General features: G+C 35.4%; 1 protein-coding gene across 1 annotated transcript in view; it reads left to right on the top strand.

Annotated features, from left to right (window-relative positions):
- Window positions 1–131: 131 nt before the first annotated feature.
- LOC145686250 (uncharacterized) overlaps window positions 132–22,446 on the top strand; it is an 82,585-nt gene continuing 60,270 nt past the window's right edge. The window contains exon 1 of the mRNA XM_081759360.1: window positions 132–320. Within this exon, the coding sequence (XP_081615486.1) occupies window positions 317–320 (4 nt within the window). The 5' untranslated portion in view covers window positions 132–316. The remainder of the gene's footprint in view (window positions 321–22,446) is intronic.

Below are 22,446 nucleotides of genomic sequence, written 5' to 3'. Positions count from 1 at the left end.
CCATCCATGAAGAATAAAACATCTTACGCTTTTCCTGAGGTCCTTGAGAAAGCCACGGATACGTCATAAGCACAGGTAGGCGGCGCTCCAAGCCGTGTAGGTTTCTGCACGTAAGGCTCATATTTCTTCGCCGGCGAATAGAAATTTAAGCATTTCCAGTACAATTTCTTTTGCGGGGCCTTGTGCCACTGACCTTTTGTGGGAGTGCGAAGAGAGACAAGCGGCCAGTTATGGTACCGCAGTTCATCGAAATAGTGACGTACAGGAAGTGATTGTGTTAACTGTGGAATTATTGTGCAAACATAAGGATAAAAATATGAGTAAGTACACAAATTGTATTATATGATATTTTATTTTGTAAGTGTTAATATTATTTTTCGTCGTCTTTGGTTGATTGCTTATGAGGAAAGGAAACTATTTGCCTTGGACAGAGATTTCAACGCGCGTAGTGGTAGCTGACTTGGTTTCTCGGAACATCAAAATCGAGACATGTCTTTAGACAGCTTTCATGTATTGTTTGTGGGTTGTAATACAAATTTTTTGGAATTCAGATAAATACGCAGTCTACTGTTGTAACTAATGTAAATCCAGCGAGTAACCCACTAAATTCATGATACTTATTTAAAAGAATAGCGAATAAGTTGAGCTAGTTTCGCCCCTTAAAAAAAGAAAGAAACTTTATCTTGGTTTTAAAAAGAAATCCGATGGGCTTTTTATTTCAGTTTGTTTAGTTATAACTTTATAAATTTTTTGCATTGCTGCATTGGCGTAAATAGCACCCCGGCAACCCCCGCGGCGCAGGGGGCGCATGAGCTACAGGGACGGAAAACATAGAAAGTAAGGCGCAAAATATAGGGCTATATAAAGTAGGGGTGCTAAGGGTGCGGGAGTCGCTGAAGCTTCAATTACGCCACTGCACTGCTGTCATATATATATATATATATATATATATATATATATATATATATATATAGTGTTTCAAAACAACACCGACAACGGTTGGGAGGTGATTCCTGACACCAAACTAAGACAAAAAGTATAGACCAACCTGGGTGTACAAATGATTCCGTTCGAAGTTATAGGCTGCCGAAATCATGAAAAATTGAACTTTAAATATGCATAGCTCAAAAACTATAGAACCTACCGCAGTCGGGTCAAGACTTCTCTTAGGAACTAGTATGTGCTCTATCCAAATATCCATGTTTCAGAATCCTGCGGTACTTCCACAACAATTTTTATAGAGGTAGTTGGTGGGTACTCAAATTATATGCCCGTAGCCAAACTTCCAATATGCCCATATATATAGTCACCACCAATAAATTTGTATATAAACTATATTTCTTTTTCTTGAGGAGAAAATATTTAAACTACTGCAAGGGATACATAGGACCATGGAAAATGAAACGAAAGAGTCAGTTCTTGACGATTTCCATATCTTGATCATCTGCTTCCATTTGGTCACAATTTTCAAAAACTAGGAAAGCAATACGGCAACTGTAACTTTTATCACCCGTGTTTGTCTATATCGGATAGTTAAGAGGGTCACTCACTTGTCTATCATAAACAAGTTTGAGTATGTTTCTTTTATACATTCTTCAATATTTAGTACACGCAAAGAATGTATCAAGGAATCTAAGCACATTAGAAAAATCTGGTACAATTTCCGCTTATAAATGCATTAACATTTTTGTTTTTTGATGCCCGACGGCTTCTCATTGCACTAGACCTTGCATTAAATAATTACTCGGAGATAAATACTAGCTGGAAACAACAAATGGTCGAGCTTTGTAAGCATCAGTGGTGTAGATCAGTATGATCCAACTGGTGGCCCACGGTCATCTAAGTGCAGTGCCATGACTTCCTCCTAGCCTGTGCTTGTGCTCATATTTAAAAAAAAAAAAAAAAAAAAAACTGAATTAGTATAAACTGAATACTGTTAACTGAATTTCGGATGAAACCATACGAGGCCCAAAGCTACTACTTTATACTAATTTGCTGGGGGGCCCGGTGGCTCCGTTTATCTCTGGTGTATGGGGTCCTGGTTCAATCCCAGCTTGCGCCAAGTGAATTTTGTGGTGGGCAGATTCGTCTGCGTGGGTTCTCCCATTTCCTCCCACTTTCTTCATTCCATTATTTCCTTCATTTCTCATCATTACCTGGGACGTAAAACTTTTTGATACTAATGTGCAGTAAAACGTGAACAATCTTGGAAATTTAAATGCCTTATTATTAATTTCATAATTTTACTTTTAAACGATTTATTATTTACACAAAGCATAAATGCATGGAATGAAGATACGGCGAACTAGTATGCGTTAATTGATATATACACGACAGGGGCGTCATTTCAGACTTTGCTTGGGGGGGGGGGCAAGAGCACCACCGACATAAGAATTTCACGTTTTGTACTAGTATATTAGTAAGCATCGACTAAAGTATATGCATTCCTCAAACTCTTGGGGGGGTCAATTGCCCCCTCCTGCCCTCCCTAAATGACGCCCCTGATACACGACAGAACAAACTAATGTGCCGGAAATACATATGTATCTCCCTGATCTTGATTAAGAGCGGATATTGCTAAAGATGTATAACAAAGAAACAAGCCGTAACTTCTAAATATTTTTATTAAGATCCATTATTAACGAGCTTCCAATCTTATTAACACCGTTAAGTAAAACAAGCATGTTTTTCACTTTGATAGTGCAATAACGTACTTTGATTTATTTATGCAGTCTTGGTTAAATTCAGATCCTACAAGATTTTATGCAACTGTATGTGCCCATTTGTGGGCGTTTTAAGTCTTCTTGAATATTGAATATTAATGGCTTAATATAAATTTCGTAGATTTAACCTTGTATGGCTCTGTATCTTCCCTACCTCTTTTAACTATATGAGCTCCCTTGTGGATCAGCAATTAGCGTACGCATCTTTGGCATGGGAGACCCAGGTCCGCTTCCCGGCGGGAGCTCATGTTCAGAACCTACAGTACATTAAGCTGCAGGTCCACATTTCATACAGCCTTGCTCCTGAAAGGGAAGGCAAAACTACAAATCAAATCAAATCAAATCAATCTTTTAACTATATAAAGCGAAAACTATTTCTAAGTTGATATTTCAGTTTCTCTTCTGCAAATGGTTGATTTGGATAAAGCCAGGAAATAACGCATAGAAATGTGTAAAACGAAATATATCGGTACAAAAATTGATCAAATGAAACACAGTGTACATTAAATGCACCAAAGAGCGTTTATTTCGGTCTTTTTCCGATTGCAATGAGTATATAACATTTTATCACGTGTTGTATGAAATTGTTAATGTATAAATTCATTGTTTTATGCAACAAACACGCCACTGAAATTTATAAAAAATGTTCTTGGCATAATATTGAAGTTGAAAGAAGATAAATCTATTCTATGACATCTTGAAACCCAATCTCTGAATTGGGACAACCCAGTGAAGTCGTTTCAGCTCTCTTCAATGAGCATAGTTCCCAATTATTTCACTAAATAAAATGTACACAGGAATGAACGAAAAATGGAAAAATGAATTCCTTTTCTAATTCTTTCCCGAAAACATTTTTTTTTCAGTACCAAAGCAATATCTATGACACGTAGATCTGTACATTAACGAGGGAACCTAACTACTACATTTACTGGATCTAGTCAATTGAAGAAAAAACATATCCATAAGTGTTCCCATAGACCATTGAGGATGAGGCATCCCAAAACGAAATACTAGAAAACACCCTCTTTGGGAAGTGATGCGTTCTATAATTTGACATGTAAAAGAAAATGTTAAAGAGAATAAAAATCACTTGAATTTGAACGTGATATTGATGACAAATATTGACACTTAGAAATAGCAATTAAAGGAACTGTTTCAGAATCTTTATTTATTTATTTATTTTTATCGAGGAAACGAATTCTGAGTGTTTTTTTTTAAAGAGCACTTATACTTAAATCTATGATTTCAAGAAATCAGAATCTGTTTATATATATATATATATATATATATATATATATATATATATATATATATATATATATATAAATCTGCTTATTTTAATGTTGTAGGCAGATGTAGCTTGATGCAAAGTGACGGAAAAGAATTTTTTAAACAATAATGTTCTAATCTTTGTGCTTGAATTTTGCCGTTACAACTTTTCGGTGCCATCCAGTGACAACGCTAAAAAGAAACGAGCGTCCTTCCTCCTGGGGGCTACAACTACCTCCTTCCACGACCCCCTTCCCCCCGCAACATGTAATGCAGGTAATGATGATTTCAAATGTCTCCAGGGAACTTTGAATAAATGGGGATTCAAGTAGTAGTACAGCGAAAATACTAGTAACCAGGTTGAGCACGATGGGAAAAATGCTCCGGAGGAGGGAATCTAGAACCTCGAAATTTGTGGAAATATTTCCCCCGGAATTTAGTGAAATACGTATCCTAAGGGAAGGCGGGGCTTAAGTAACTTCTTGCTGTTCGCCAAATATCTTAAACTATTAGGCATAGAATATTAACATTTTGTATAAATGTTCCTGCACCCTAGTCTGCAAATAAGACGAGGTTTTGGAATGCTAAGAGGGATGCATTTTTTTCCTTTTCATTCACCACATCTCCGAAACTATAAGCCGTAGAACCTTGAAATTTTGTATAAATGTTCTCTTTGCATCTTAGGCTGCAAATAAGGAGAGATTTTTGAAATTACAGACCCTAAGGAGGAATGGGGGTCAAATATTTTTTTTTCGTTCGCTAGATCTTCTAATATATGGCGTATATGAGAACCATGAAATTTTGTATATTGTCTCCTTGCACCATAGGCTGTAAATAAGCCTAGATTTCGCGAATTGCTCATCCTAAGGGAGCTAAAGGGGTACAGGGAGCTTTTTTAAAAGTTCACCATATTTCCAAAACTACAAGACGAAGTGCCTTGAAATTTTAAGTGTTCTCTTTGCATGGTAGACTGCAAATAAGATGAAGTTTTAAGAACTGCTTATGCTAAGGAGAAATAGAATGGTTTGATTTTTTTTCTTACCATTCATCAGATATCCGAAACTATAAGCGCAGAATCTTGAACATTGTATAAACTTATCCTTTCCGTGTAGGCTGCAGATAAGATAGGGTTTTGCTAAATATGTCTCCTAAGAGGAGGGGGTTCTGAGAGTTGAATGATTTTTTGCTGTTCGCTAGATCTTACCAAACGGTCATGTGCACAACATTATGTATAAATGTCTTCCTTGAATCTTAGAATCTAGATTAACAAAATTTGGCATATGCGAATGATTGAGCGCAAAATCATTAAACTATGTTTGCGTTATTGATTTGTATTCATTATCTAAGACAAAGAGAAATGGAACGCAGAGAGAGGAAGAGAGGAAAAAAAAAATTGTCCATGGTAACACGCAGGGGAATATAATAATATGAAAGTATTATTTTCGGTATACAAAAAGATTCCCCCCCCCCTTAAAAATATCTACGCCAATGCGTGTCTTCTCAAGGAAAGCTGGCGTTTGTTTTTATAACATGCGTATTACTAATTTCATTATCCTCTTTCCTTTCACTCAACAGCCCAAATTGTTTAGAAATTAAAATATAACTTATTTCGAAGTGGGCAATTTGAAGTATTGAACACCGGAGCAGTCACGGGAGCAAAGAACTTGGTCCCTAGACTAATAACCGAACGACAATGAACTTTAAAAGTCCATAGCTCCAAAACTATGGGATCTAGCGTAGTTGGGTAAAGATTTTAGGAACTAATATGTGCGCTATCCAAAAGTACATGTTTCAGAATCCTAAGGTACTTCCGCAACAATTTTTATAGAGGGAGTTTGGGTACGAGCATATAGTTTAAAGTGCTCACCAACTACCTCTATAAAAATTGTTGCAGAATTTCCTTTGGATTCTGAAACTTTTTTTTTTTTTTTTTTTTGATAGCGCACATATTAGTTCGTAAATGAAGTCTTGACTGGACTACTGTAGGTCCCATAGTTTTGGAGTTATGGACCTTTAAAGTTCATTTTTTTTCATGTTTTCGGAAAAGTATTTATAGACGACGTTAAATCAAAGCTCGTAACCCACACTAGCTGTATACACTCCTACTCCCTCTTAAACCTGTCAACAAATAGCAAAGTTGTATATATTCATTAAACTTATTTTAATTATGGGTGCACACGAGACGAAACAGACTTCTTCAGTAGATAGATATATTTTTCGAGAGCAAACATCACCTTATTAAGTCGATACCCTAACTTTAATGCAAAAAAGAATGAAAGTAGTGATTTCTACGTGGAATCCTAAAAGTATCCGTGTATTCTAAAAGTGATTCAGAACATTTTTCGAATTGACTTGCAAATGAAAATGGAAAGGTATGTGAAGCAATTTCGTACGCAGTGGAGAGTTGATAACAGCTCCAACCATTCCCGATTTTTTTTTTTTTTTTTTTTTTTTTTTTTTGAGAGAATCAACATTTTTAAGTAAAAGAAGTAAGCAGTGAGTGAAAGTTAGAAATTATGTATTGAAAAAAAAAATGCAGTCTTACCCAAAAAGAGATTAGTGAAAATTTCGTTACAGTGAATAAGGAAAGGTAAAATGCAGTACTTTACTTCTTGTCCCCTTCCCAAAGAATTGACTTCGGAATGTAGAAAGAGAGAACTAAGTCAAGAAATAAGGAGTTTCTTTGGCAGCCGTACCTACGTAGTACGTATTATGTGAACAAATGCTTCCTAAACTATTTATGGTATCGAAAGAAAGAAAGAAAGAAAAAATGTGATAGTTAAAAACAAAAATTGAACCCACGACTTCAAATATAGGAAGCACTAGAACAGTACAAGGGAGGGGGGGATCGAAAGGGAAATATGATCATACAACACAATTTCTTCTTTAGACGAAACATTTTTAACGCTCCTGGATACCATACTATTTCTCCAGTATACCTATAGTAACTAGTTAAATCATAAGATATCACGTCTCAATAGCTGCATCCCTCAACATTTAGGGCCTAATTCCTTTTAGCCAACGAGAAATGCAATCACTTGTATCCAGCGCTCTTGTTAACTCCTTACTTCGACTAAATTAGTGTTGTCCTTTTAATTGACGGTACTTATTCAGTACCTTCTAAATGCAGTATAAGCGCCAATACTGCAAAAGCACTTTTCTCTCTTAGTGCAAACCAACCTCAAATCAGTCACAAAATTTCTACCGATTAACGATTATTCAATGAAAGACAAGTGAAATGGAATTGTTTTATATGAACCATGGACGTAGCCAGCAATATTTTGAGGAGAGGAGGAGCCAATGCCTTTCTCAGGCGATTTTCGAAGGTACCACACCTGAATTCTATGAAAACTTAAATAGAGAATATTAAACATATCGTTACGACATTAAATCGGGAACATGATGATCAGTGTTACGGCCATTTTCGTTGTCATCAGTGTACGGACATTTCCGGGCTATGACGATGTTTAAAAATCTCATATTTTTTCAGGACCGTTTTGGACACGACCCTGATGTTAATGACAGGACCGTACGAATACTTTAAAGAACGAAATAAATAAAATTTGTTTTCATTAAAAAAAAGAAAAAAACAATGAAATATAAAATATATCTTTAGCTACTATAATAGTAGAGATAATTTATTGGGGAGAGAATATTTCCCCGATCATTTAATAAAAAGAAGTTTCCTAAAATTCACCTTTTATAGTAAAAATATTATTTGGAAATGAATAATGGCCATTAGTTCCAAAAAAACATTTCAACACCCGATAAAACTGACAATTCTCCTATCGTGTCCAGAGAATGGTAAGTCTTGGGAATAATCTTAAAACTATTAAATTGAACTTTTCTTATCTCTTAGATTGGTCTAGTACTACTTATTTCTAAACTTAACCTTTTGTAAGAAATTAGCCAAAAACCGATTGAAACATGCTTCTTTGTCTACCATTTTTATAAGTGGTGATGTTAGCACAAGTAGCATCAGGAGGAACTTTTTGTACGTTGTTGAAGAAGACAATTACAAGAACTTTATGAAGAAAAAAGATTATTACTAATTATGTCCTACTTCGACAGACCTACTTGTACGAAAGTACTTTTATTAGATACATAGATATTTTCTTAGAAGTTATACTATCAGATTGACTAAGAAATTGTCCATATTTACGAAATATTTCCTAGTCATACATCATTTGTTAGCAAGATGAAAGATATTTAGCCCATTATGGTAAAGACTTTAATGAAGTTCAACCATACTTTATAATTTCAGACCCCTCCTACGCAAACTAGTGATGTGAAGTATGTAGGATATTTCTCAAGGTTTCGTCCTTAGAATCAACAAAAGTAATATGAGAAGTAAATTTATCACACTTATCTTGTGAATAGGAGGAAACACATACTTGTAAACCAGATAATAATAATAATAATAATAATAATAATAATAATAATAATAATAATAATCTAATTATTTTTAAGTATAAAGTTGGCCTTCAGAAATCGACTTCTGCTTCATAATAAAAACAAGTTGAATTACATTGCCTGGAGTTTATAGTTGTATTTCCTCATATAAACAGAATGAAACCTGAACAAGATCATATCATCACAGGATATAACTTAGATTCGGTAAAAAGTTGTTTTCTTTTCTTTCTGTTTTCAATGTATGGTTCAGAGAAAAAGTGTACTTTTTCAACCAAAAAGAAGAAAGAAAAATGGATAAATATATTTTACGGTCAATACATGTAAAAATATTCAAGGAGTATAAAAGCAAAACCTGCTAAATCAATTTTTCAATTTTCTCAGGAAACGTAAAAAAAGTGACGCCCTTATGTTTCAGAATTCTTGAACTTTTATTTATTTATTTATTTATTTTATTTTATTTTATTTTATTTTATTATTATTATTATTATTATTATTATTTTTTTTTTTTTTTTTTTTTTTTTTTTTTTTGATAGTTCAACAATTCTGAAACGTACGGGTGTCACTTTTTGGATGTACGGGTACCTGGATTAAACAAACCTCTGGTAGCACTAGACTATAGAAAACATCGAAACTATTTTTTTTCTTTACTCATATCTAATCTATTATACATTTTACTGCACAAAATATTTTATACCTGCTGAAATCCTGTGGGCGCCTTTGTATATAGTACTACGTATTCAAACGTAGTTCAAAATAACGTAAAAATTACGACGTAATTGTGAAAGTTCAGCTTGGAATTCATGGTAAACTACCTACGACCTTTAAGACTTGAAGGAAGAAGAGGAAGAAAAGGGAAACAACTAATAAAAATTTATTACAAAAAGAAAAGAGAATGAAAACCGAACTGGATCTACAAGTAACATTTTGGGAGAAAATTGCAGGAATAAACTGACAATCTCTGTATGCAATGCGTGCGCTTGTAAACTTGTTGCGTGGTGTGGTGATTGTATGCAAAATAGAATTAACGTTTAATAGCAGTATTTACACCTCAAATTGTAACAAAGGTTGTACTTTTTTGAGAAAACAGAGAATTTTTTGCTCTTGAATTCTTCTTTTGTTCAATTTCTTTCCAGCTATATAGCATATCTGTTTCAATGAAAACAATGCTTATATTAGAAAATAATTTAAGTATTTAGGATCTAATTACTTGTACAATCTATTTTTTTTTTTTTTGTATTAAATTGGTGCTACCTTTCTTCCAATAATTTACACAAAAGTTGCAATTTAATTTTCCTCATGGTAGAGAAGAATATGGACATAGCTGTTCTTACAAGTGTTAGTGTTTAGAAAATAACGTAAAGCTTTCCAAATGAAATGGTTTAGATAAACATAAGCAGATTTTCCTGTTCTTAGCAAGGAAGAATAGGTTTATTGAATATATCAGGTCGTCTAAAAATTATCGTGATGCGCTGAGACATTAGTTTTTCAATGCATTTCGAAGTGAGAAAAGTGAAAACGCGTTGTGTGGTGATATATTTATGGACTTATTATATGCATTTGTTATGTCTTTTACATAGGTTCGTAGTGTATAGTGCATAGGCTCGTAATAAGCTCTTCCACAAACACTCTCAATTAAGTATTAGAGAAGTTGTAATCATGATTTCTGTGGAACGGCTGCAAATTACTGTACATCATTTAGTGCAGTGATGGAACGAGAAAGATCAGAAAGAAGTTAGTGCCTCATCCACAAAGAAAGAAAAAAAAAGTTAACTATCATCAGAGGTGAAAACGAAAACGTGTGTGTATTATCGAAATTTTAAGCTGATATTACGAAAGCAATAAATAGATGTCAGATTATGAAATCAAAAATATCATTTCCTTGCTTGCCGTGCGTGTTATTTAGGAGAGCAAAGGCATCGAAACCGGAGGGCAAGGGGGAAGCTGCCCCCCTGAAATTTTCATGGAGGGCAAGATACTCCTTTTGCACTTCCACTTTCAGACTGTAAAAACATCACACAAGAGTGATTATATGAACTAAAATTTGTTTTTTTATGACTATGTGAAAATATTAATATCTATTTCAGATTCATCTTTCTCCTTGAGATATGAGCCCGAACGCTTTTTCCGACCCTATGATAGAGGGGAAAATTTAGGAAAAAGAATTGAAAATTTACTTTATTTCCATTGGTGTACGTTCTCAAAATGCTGTAAATCGAGATTTTAAAGTTCAAAAAAGATAATAGTTTAAATGCGTAACAGGACATTTAAATATATTTTCTATAAATTTAAATTATTCTTACAAACAATATGCAGAGTGCACTAAGTTTTATAGTGAGGAAATATGTATCTCTTGTAAGCACTAACGAATGACAGTATTTAGGACGTTCTTGCTCGAACAGTGGAGAGGGCGGGTCATGTTCACAAACGTCAGCAAGGACACTTCCGACAAAAATGTATGCGAGGGTGGGTCCTGGGAGTCCGGACTTCCCCCGTAATCCCGACTTTTCTGTATATTTAATTATATAATCCATCCTCGTGTTGGATTTGGACCCTCGAAAAAATTTGGAGCCCTTCCGAAATAAATTCCTGCGTACGTGCCTAACTTCCGAACAGAATTTACAACGAAAAATCTTGATTTCGTGAAAGGGGGTCGGCGTGGTTTCGCGTGTTCCAAGTCCTGTTCTGTGAAAAGTTCTACTGTCAATATTATGTCAACATCGTAATATTGGTAATGATATTTCCTGAATGATTATTAAACATTTTTGTATTAAAAGTTCAAGCATGAGGTGAAACTTAAGCCTATGATATATGACTTTTGGACAAAGAAAGAGTAAAATAAAAATACAGAACTGGATGTACTTATTTTCAGAAATGAGTAACTTTCATTCTTACAAAGTAGCAACAGTCTATTGTAGCGTTTATGCAAAGGACTGTATTTAAGCAGTAATTGTTATCTCTATGACCTAATTACATATATGAGTAATATATAAAAATATCACAATCAATATTTTTCATTATCATTGGGTAACGCTAATGGAATAATTGCAATAATCATACCAGAGTTCGAGAGTACTTTTTTTTTTATATTATTAGTAAAATTCTATACCATCCTTGAACAAAAAGAAACAAGAAACAATCAGAAATTGCTATTGCATAAATATATATACAGTACAGTTTTTAAAAGAATATTGTTACATTTAGAAATTATATATTATGGTATACTTGTTCGTAGTTGAGTTAGTGCACCAACCACGTTGGTAATAATACTGTTTGTTTTGGTATTCCTCTTTTATGAATTTTGTTTTCCCCATGTTTGTGTGCCTTTTTTTATGCAAATACGGTATAATGTTTTGGGACACAGTGTCCTATCTAACAATGAATTTATTTTCTTCATATTACCCAAGATACACTATATCAACATTTTTTTTAACAGATTCGACAGCTCTTCTAAATTTTAAAGTAGGGTAGAAACATTTCCTTTAATTTCTTGGATTAAAAATCAAAATAGAGGTATTTCTCTAAATAATTTTCTGTTTGCTGTGAACCCAATGATTTGTTATTATAGAATATTTCTAGCATTATTATTATTATTATTATTATTATTATTATTATTATTATTATTATTATTATTATTATTATTATTATTATTATTATTTTATCAGTCCCATAAAGTCAACAACAAGGAACCGTGGCGCAGTGGTAGCGTTACGGATCCGCATTCGGGAGGTCCGAGGTTCGATCCCCGAGGCCGGCCATCGTGACTTAGGTTACTTCACGTTTTCACTCAGGCAAATGCTGGGATATCATGTTCTTTGGGGGCCGTGACTTCCTCTTCCAATTACATCTTCCTTACTTTCCTCTGTTCCTATTCTGGGTTGTGTGCTCGCCGATGGACGTCATCCGTCAGTCACGTGAAGGGCCGATATAACCAAACTTGCTGAAGGCTCCTATCCACAAAGTCGATGGTCTAATTACTAGTTGGCGAACCTTAGCAACAATTTTTTAACACAATTATTATTCACTGAGCTGAAATTTTGGTCCACCTTATATTTGTGTTTGGGTTCTTTTATCGTTGCTTTACCAGCACAACAGAAAGCAATATGAACACTGATGAAATTCTCGGAAGGAGCACTCAGTTTACGCATTAACGATGGCCTGAATCACCTAACTACCCAAATCATATAACGTTCACTTAGGCCATGTAGGAGAGAGTGCTTAAACCTATAAATCAGTCTGACATTGAAATAAAAGAGTTAACTTTGCGTTACTAAATCGTTTGCTTTTATGTAGGGATACAAGGAAATGCATATACCCCTCTGTTACATATGTGTTTCTTACTTTATTCCTTACTTTATGTCTGACCGAAACCCTTCTTGACACATGGTAAACATCATCAACAAAGAAAGTTTCGAAAAATACAAGTCTTCTTGGCGTTTATAAAAAACTTAAACAACAACCAGTGCCAGTGCCAGAAACTTCATAACAAAATACATCTCAATTCTCTGCAATGTGCCTCACTTGCAATGTGAAGTACAGGACTCCACGAACACTTCCAAGCAGCAAATTGAGGAATGCGTCAGGCAAATTACGACAAATTCTCCCAACACTCCCACACAGGACTTGCCTAAATATCTTGGTGAAAGATCTCGTGTAACTGATTAAGGGAAGAAGTTTGAAATTCCTGTTTTAGAAAATAAAACTCAGCCGACTAAGGATTTAAATTTTTCATGAACTGCACGCCAATCTTGTCGCGCAGAATAGCTTCCTACATTCCCTGGTTGCATTATGATACAGTCAGAGATTATGTTTTGTTTTGATTGTATAAGGTATATCATTTGACAGGTAAAATGCTGGTGCAAGGAGCAGAATTGACTTTTCTCGCCATAGGGTTCAAGAACTGGAGAAAGGCCACAGACAAATTCAGAGTACATTTGAAAAGCGAACTCCATTGTCCGAATAATATCCGTGTGGGCATTTCCAACACAGTTAAAAATATGTATATAAAATGGTAAAAATTGTAGTTACAAACAACCATTTTTTGTAAGGAGTACAATTTTTACTATTTTATATGTTTTTTACTGTGATTTAAATGGTTGAAAATTTCTACACAATTCCAAAATCCAGCACAAATCTTTTGATGTAAACCAAGATACTTCTCGTAGATGGAAACCCTCACGAAACTGTTTACAGCTGCATTATATTATCGTATCCGAAAGAAAAATCCGGAGTTCGTACTAAAAAAAAATAAAATAAAATAAAATAAAATAAAATGCAATTTTATCTTGCGTTAACTTGAGAATCTCGGGAGAAGAGTTTTAAACCTGTGGACCTTAGATTGGAAAGCTGTAATTTTATCTGCCCCATCAGTTTATCTTTATTACGAGAAACTGACAATAAAAAGTGCAGATAGCCAATTGAGAGATTGAGTTATTCACCACTTAGTGTGTTATATATTTTTCTATTTTTAGTCGTAAAGAAGTATATTCTTTAATTATGTTTAAATCATCACATTACGTGAAATTAGTTAACAATAATCAATTAACCCTCTAGCAGTTAACGAGAAAATCAAAATTCAAAATGGCGTTTGAGGCAGGGGTGGACTGGCTATGTAAAAAGGGCGCGGTCATACTCTGGGAGGGCGCCGTCTATTCGAGGCTTTCGCTTGTATCGAATATCCTTGTATCCTCCTATTAAAAAGAAGTGCCGGGGGGCTTCCACCGGAAAATTAGTACACAAAAACAACAAAAGATTAAGTAGCTATTGCAGTTAATCACGATAGAATTATACAAATTCAATATTTTCATAAACAAACAAAGAGACTTTGAGTACTAAATATATTAGGCCTATATAAATCTGCACACTTTAACTGAGACTACAAAAATCACACCAGTTGTTTAAATTCTTCGGCTACATTTGTTAACAGCCTAATTATAACTGAAGATTTGAGTTAAGGTTGGGGCTTATGCTATTTTTCATATTTCTGTCCTTTTAAAGCTGTGTTCATCATAACATTAACTTATTTTTCATCTATTTCTAAAACCGTTGATAAAAAGTATACATGAAACATTTACTACAAATTAACAAAAGTAAATTTAGAATTATATACCTACCTAACGAAAAAAGAAATTCAAAAACAAAACTGGAAAATGAAATAAAGTCACTGCTTTATGCTTGAAGGAGCCTTCGCATCTCCTTGCTTTTCTCATACATTTTGTCAATAATAAGATTGTTGTCTATTTTGGTCAGAATGTCTCATTCTGAGTTCATCAAGAACAATGATTCCAGATGTTCATCTGTAAGTCTTGAACTGAGTCTTGTTTTTATGTATCTGAGCTTTGAAAATGCTCGCTCACAGGACGCTTGTGTTGCCGTAATGTAAGGAGATACTTATAAACTTTGAATAAATCTGTGTAGAGTCTTGAGTACATATTGTACTGCAGAATCATATCGAGGGTGCACTTAAAGCAAGAATTGCACTTCACTCCATCACATGTTATAGACCTTAAATCCATAATATCGTCATTCGGCCCCAAATATTCCTCCTCATCCTCCATGAAATCTTCAGAAAACTTGTCCTCTTCAATCAACTCTTCATTCGTACGAACCTCAACAGCTTCTTGATTATGTTCTTGTTTTTCATAAGGGGATTTGAAAACTCTTCCCACATTGATGAAAACGAAAGAAGCTCTTCTTTAGGTTTTCCCTCTTCACAATCAGGAATTAATTCAGTGATTCTTTTCAGTGACAACGAAGCCAGACTTAAACCCTTGAACTTGTTAGGATCAAAACACTCTAAATCTAAGTATAAGCTTTGATTTTCAGCAAGTCGTTCCTGCATGCTGTTAGAAATTTGGTCTAGAACACAGTTGAAAACGGTTACTTAAAATCTGTATTTACTGTCTTCAATTACTTCATCAGAAGCTGATTCCCCTGCCATTTCTTTCTTTTTCTACATCTTACCTCAGGCAATTCCGTTTCTATAATTACTTGTTCTAGACTAGGTACATCTGAAATGAGTCCTTCAATACTATTTGACATTTCTGTTGCAAAGTGTTCTGCTGCTTTGTAGACTTTGTCAAACTGGTCCCTAGCTTCTTTCAACTTATCTTGAGTTGAGGATATTAGGCGCCATGCTTGGACGTAGTCTAAGTTTTTTTGTTTGCAAATAGTCTGATAAAGGTGTGGTATAGTGAAAAATCAATAAAAACATCATAGCCACAATGATAGTCTCAAAGGAGCACAACTTTTGAATGAGAGACATTGCATTATGTCTGACTTTGGAATTGAATTCTTGCGAATTGCCAATCACACTTAAAGCTGCTACGAGTTCCACATATACTGGTTTTGATTTTCTTGGTCTGGCATCCTTTGAGTCGGGTGCTCAGTAATGAAAGTGTCCAAATATTTTACAGCAGCGTTGCTTTTACTTCTCCATCGAGTTATCCCAATAGCCTCAAGACGGACGCTTGGGTTTTGTTCTAATACACCTCAAGTCGTTTCTGGGATTCTTTCAAAAATATCTGAATTTCCTGGAGAAGCCCAAAGAAAGATATATATATAAACACCCAAACTCGGCCAGAGGGCAAGGCCGTTGGCCGAGTAAAGACTGGATCTGGGGGCGGAGCAGTGGGGGTGAGAGGGTTGATATATAAAAATGATCCAAAATGACCGATATTAGAGTCAAATCTATAAATTTCAGGGTCCCTAAGATCATTATAATGACATTCCCAAAGCCAAAAACAGAAGAAGCGAGGCCGTAGGCCGAGCAAATACTGGGATTTGGGGCGGACCGTGGGGTTGGTAAGGGTGATATGTAAAAATCGTCCAAAATAACCGATATTAGAGTCAGATCTATATTTAGGGGTAAATCTAATATCATTAATAGCATTCCCACGCCGAAAACAGAAAGAGCGAGGCCGCAGGCCGAGCAAATACTGGGGTCTGGGGTGGAGCCCTAGCTGGCCAAAGGCTAGCGAATTTATAAAATAATTATGCATATAGCTTTGTTGTTGTTTTTTTTAATGTGTTAAGAGAGGAAACTGTGCGCCTTCCCGAGGAGGGCGCAAAGGCACTGATGTAAGGAGGGCGCAGCGGCCATCGGGCCGGTAGTTGATTATGGCCAGTCCACCCCTGGTTTGAGGGTGCAAAACTCGGGGTAGACACTAATGTTGTTAATTCTTCAAAATTAGCTGGTGGCGTTCCAAGCTTATTATATATTTCGCCATTCTGAATTTTGAATTTCTTCTTAACTGTGAGGGCACAAGATGAAATATTGGCATTTGATGAGAGTGCAAGACTCGAAGAAGACATTGGTGTTTCTAATTCTTCAAAACCAATTGGTGGCATTCCAAGGTGCTTCATAATTTTGAATTTTTCGTTAACTGTGAGAGTGAAAAATAAAATTCACATTTTTCTAAGGGTGCAAAAGAACGAGAAGACGCCAGTATTGTTAATTCTTTCAAAGTGAGTTGGTGGTGTTCCAAGTTAATGATAAATTGCCACTTTGAATTTTAATTTTTTCGTTAAGTATGAGGATACAAAATGAAATATTGATATTTTGGGAGGGGGTAAAACATACTATGTCTCATGGTAAATTCAAATTAGAATTTGGTTTCTGTAGTAAATTTCAAATTCTGAATTTTGAAGTCTTATTTTGTCGCTTTGGATGGTTGTATAAAACTTTTCAAAGGAGAAATAAAACGGTGTAAAACTTGAAGATGACGGTGGTACTGTTAAATCTTCAAAATGAGTTGGTGACTGAAATACCATTAACTTGGAACATCACTTTAAGTTTTAGATTTCTTAATATATGTGCATTAAATAAAAGTGCAAAACGGTGCTTAATTGGTACAAAACGGTGAGATATAGAACATTGAATTTTGCAGTTGTTTCGCTCGAAGTTAATGGAGTTCCATTTGAGCTTAATAATGCAGATGAAGTTGATAGCCAGAATTAATTTTGTATTTTTGTTTGGTTGGTGGGACTTGCTTCTATAATAATATTGAACTTGGACAACATTTTATTTACAAATTTATACATAAAATAATAAAACATGATGACTCTTATATGAAATGTTACTTGTATGAAGTAATTCACCTATGCCATAGTTTATTAAAGAATTAAAATTATGAGAATGATAACACTACACAACACAAAAATTTAATATGTTTAAATGACAGTTGATGAATTCCAATAGAAAAATGTATGATACATATTGAACTGAAACACTAAATTAATATTTCCGTAATTGATATTGTAAAAGTCTAGTTGCATAAATTGTTTTCTTCCTATGACATTAAGAGGTTTCTCGAGTAATGTATGTATATGTTGTATGTGAAATATAAAATATCATTCCTTTTTTTAAGTCTGTCATATGGTAAGCACAATTGCGATCTAAAACTAAATTGTTGCAGATGCAATTATGAAAAACAGGAACAAAAAGCCAAGTGAAAGGCAACCAATGCTTGTTAAGAAATGCCTTCGCATGTTGTTCACCAGTTGGATAGCGGAGGTGGCGTAATCTCCTGAGATGGGGTTGGAATTCGCTTGTAATCTACAATACATATCTACCATTTTCTCTATCAAAAACTACCATCAAAGCAAATTAGTTTTCTCTTCTTATCTTCCTTTCATTATTTTAAGATAATAATCATGTCGCGTAACGCTAGTAGTAATCGCGGGACTTGAGGCAAATTTTTCCGCCCCCTAGAGCGTGGTGCCCGCCGCCGCCGCCAAAATTTTGCGCCCCGGGCGCCCGGCGCCCATTTTTGGGGTTACATGTTATGACGTCATAGGGTCACGTGATGTTAGGCCATGCCTTTTTGGGTTACGTGATGTTAGGCCCTGGAGCATGGAGCCCGCCGCCAAAATTTTGCGCCCCGGGCGCCCGGCGCCCATTTTGGGGTTACATGTTATGACGTCATAGGGTTACGTGATGTTAGGCCATGCTTTTTTTGGGGGGTTACGTGATGTTAGGCCACGCCTTTATGAGTTACGTGGTGTTAGGCCACGTCTTTATGGGGTAGTTTTACCGAGGGGGGTTGATTTTGTTTTCTTTTACGGCATAAAATTTTTGGAGATCGTTACTTTTTAATGGAATATAGGTGTATGTATAGTTTACTTTGCGGTATATATTTTCAATTTAGCGCCCCTAGGCCACACCCCCGTTCGCCTTTATGGGGTAGGTTGTTGATTTTGTTCCCTTTACGGTATAAAATTTGGAGATTGTTACCTTATGATGAAGTACAGGTGTATGTATAGCTTATTTTGTGTTACTTGATTTTAACTTTTGCGCCCCTGGAGTGTGACGCCACTGAAATTTTGCGCCCCGGCCCCTTTAGTTTACATAGTTTACGATCCGCCTTTATGGGGCAGTTTCACGTATGAGTTTATTTGTTTCTTTTTATGGTTATAAATTTGAAGAATGTTATTTCCTTTTTACCTTATAGGATGTATATATAGCTTACCTTATTTTTGTTCCCTTTGATACACCCATGCGCACACCTTAGCATTACGTCATGGGGTCACGTGGTGTTAGGCTTTATGGGTAGACCTACCGAAGGGGTGCAGGGGTACATAGGACCCCCCCCCCTTAAATTTTGGAAATTGCCAAATCTAAAAATTTGGTATGGTAGCCTAGGACCATAGTATGTACCTCTACTAGTATTGGGTGTCTATGTCGTTCCCTTTCATGGGTAAAAAATTGCCAAAAATTCAAATTTCGGGGTTTTTTGACCTAATTTATCCCCTTTGATGAGGTGTTATTACCCTATATGGATATATGTGCATATACAGGGTCAATTACCTTTCATAAGACATGGATATATTTGTGCACCCCGGCAGGAGTACATTGGCCCACCCCTTAAATTTTTGGAAATCGCCCAATTTAAACATTTGGTATAATAGTATAAAACCCTAATATAGATCACTATAAATTTGGGTGGTCTACCTCGTTCCCTTTTAGGGGTATAAAATTGCCAAAATATAAAGGTAAGCAATACGTTGTATCACGTGTTTGGTTTTTTGACCTAATTTATTCCAATGGATGAGGTCCTATTACCTTATATGGTTATATGGTCATGTATAGGGGTCCATCCCCTATTATGAAACAGGTACATTTGTGCACCCCTTGATTTTTTTTGGGGGGGAATGATACTTTGGCCCACCCCTTAAGTTTTTTAGAAATTGCCAAATTTAAACATTTGGTATCATAGTACTGGACCCTAATATATATTACTATAAATTTGGGTGGTCCACCTCGTTCCCTTTTAGGAGCCATTTTGTTCCGCTTTAGGGGTGAACATGGATACAGTGGTCCACCTCGTTCCCTTTTAGGGGGCATTTTTGTTCCGCTTTAGGAGTGAACCTTGCAATCGTCCCGAGTTTGATTCTTGGAAATGTTGAATTTAACGTCCCCGCGAAAACGATGAGAAATGATAGGACGAAACATGAACTTACTTGACTGAGGATTGAAGCAGGGACCTCATACACTAGAGACAATCGCTGAGCCATCGTACACGTGTGTTGATTACTATGCAATAGTCCCGAGTTTGATTCTAGGTGTTAGTTTCAGGAAATGTTAACGTTCCCTTGAAACGATGATGAGAAATGAGAAAACATCATAAACTTACTTGCTTGCGGATTGAAGCAGAGATCTCACACATCAGAAATAAGAGCTGAGTCACCATACTCGATTGAGAAGTTCAGTTTGTTGATTACTATGTCATGGTCCCGAGTTCGATTCTTGGAAATGTTGAGTTTAACGTCCCCTTGAAACGATGATGAAAAATGATAGGAGGAAACATGAACTTACTTCGTTGTGGATTGAAGCGCTGAGCCGCCGTACTCCATTCAGTGCGAACAGTTTCGCGTATGAAAAGAAGACGAGCAGATTATGTTACATTACACATTTCAGTGCGAGCAGTTTATACTAGGTTTATGTTTCATATAGAAAGATAGAAGATCTGCGTTGTCATCTTTTTTACTTCGTGTGCAACTTTGACCTTGAAGAAAACTTTGTTGACTCAGTGCAAAGCATTGACGTATACACATAATCTTATTGTTTAGTTGGCTGTATTTAGAGATGAATCAGACATGTAAGGTTGCTGGTTCGAATCTAGTTGTGTTCGCTGTAACTCAGGGTCTGAGCGATACTTACCGAAATTTTTCCAGTGTTGCCAACACTATCAGAATGAATCGATTCATTTAGTCGGAGCAGTTTCGTGACGAAAACTGATTTTTGTTTTGCACACAAAAATTTTTCTGAAACAGAATTTTGTTTGTACATAAAAATTTTTCTGAAACAGAATTTTGTTTGTACATAAAAATTTTTCTGAAACAGTTTTTGTTTTGTACACACAAAAAATTTCTGAAACAGAATTTTGTTTTCGTACACAAAAAATTTTTCTGAAAACATTTTTTTTTCGTACAAAAAAAATTTTCTGAATCAGTTTTTTTTTTTCGTACACAAAAAATTTTCTGAAACAAAAATTTAGTTTGATTTTTTTTTTCGTAAAACATTGATTTATTTTACCGGTAAACTGATTCAGAAAAAAGAAATTGAAATCGCAGTACAGGAAAAAGAATTTGATTTTAGGATGTGAAATAAAAACACAGAATCATGTTTTTGTACATTTATTTTTAGCATGTGAAATAGAATACAGAATTTCTTTTTTCTTCAAAGGAAGACGTGTCCGTGACGGGTACAAATTCTGTAAAGAGAAAATAAAACATATGAATATACATGGTAATATTTATTTTGTTTCCTGTGAAAGAAGAAAAACAGATTATTAACATCGAACTAACTGATCAAGAGAGAGTGAGGTGAGAAAAGAAACGCAAATGTGACGTACCTGAATTCTTTTTTTTTTTCTTCACGGGTTTCTGCAAGGTGATGTCATCTGAGTTTTTGTCTTCGCTCGTGCATCGTTGAAGCATGTCCCGTGTTGCGTTGATTCTTTGCCCCGTCTTTAGGAGGTGATGTTGGTGGGATTAGGGAAAAATATGGCTGTTATTCTGTTCTGGCTTTTTTATACCCATAGGGCAATGTCTCGTATGTGTCTGGTATTAATCGGCGTTTTTTATAGTTGAAACTGTACTTCTTTTCTTCAGGTTTTGTGACAAGATGATGATCGTGGGTTCTGTAAATTTTGTGCGGCGTGCTAATGGAGATTTTTTCACTCGATTGATTTATGATCATTTGCTCCAGACTATTAAAATTTAACTTTTGACTTGCAGTATAATTGAGTGTGAATCCACGAATTTTGCATACATAACTGGTTGATTTCGTGTCGGGGTCGTAGATTTCCAAGGCGTACTGTTTTGGGCCACCAGACACGAATTTTTTAATGTATGCTTTTGGTCCAATTGATTCCAGTTCATTTGACATTGAACCAAGAAATACTTCTGGTTCTATTGTGGTCTCTGATGGTCGCTGCGTGAATATCACGGAATCTGTATCGAAATATAATACTCTTTCTTGCAGCAGTTCTAAATATTTGTAGAGTTCCAGACGAGCTTGACACGTTGTAAATGCTCCAAGGACAACATTAGCATTGTTATTTTGTACTGGAACATCATCTTCATACTGCCAATAAAGGTATAACATCGAATCGTTAACAGGTAAAATTTGGTTGACTTTTATGTCTGGAGCAGTTAATTTCTGATACAGTTCTTTGGGGTCGTTAATGATGGTCGTTTGGCTGAAATTGTCTCTTATAGCGAGTCGTCCCCAGAAGGCATTCAAACAGAGTTTTGCAAGACTACGACGTGCTGAATTTGTCATTATATTTGCTGCATCTAAAGTTATGCCTTCCCGTTGTTGTACCACTTGAATATACTGCTGCTTTTCTTCTTCGGTGACGCAATTGGCAGGCCATCCAGAAGCTTCCAGCTTAGATTTCAAAAATGTGTTAATGTATTCGCTGAATAATCCGCCAGTCTTGGTTTCTGGATCATATACGGTGATGTCGTAATCCCAAATTTCGTAAATTTCAATGACTTGATACCCAAGTTCAATGGCTTTTTGAATTTCATAGGACAC

Source organism: Thermobia domestica, chromosome 5 (assembly GCF_964235325.1).
Source record: "Thermobia domestica chromosome 5, izTheDome1.hap1.1, whole genome shotgun sequence".
Lineage (NCBI taxonomy): Eukaryota > Metazoa > Arthropoda > Insecta > Zygentoma > Lepismatidae > Thermobia > Thermobia domestica.
Note: the sequence above shows the minus strand (reverse complement) of the source record. Positions and strands in the feature narration are given on the sequence as shown.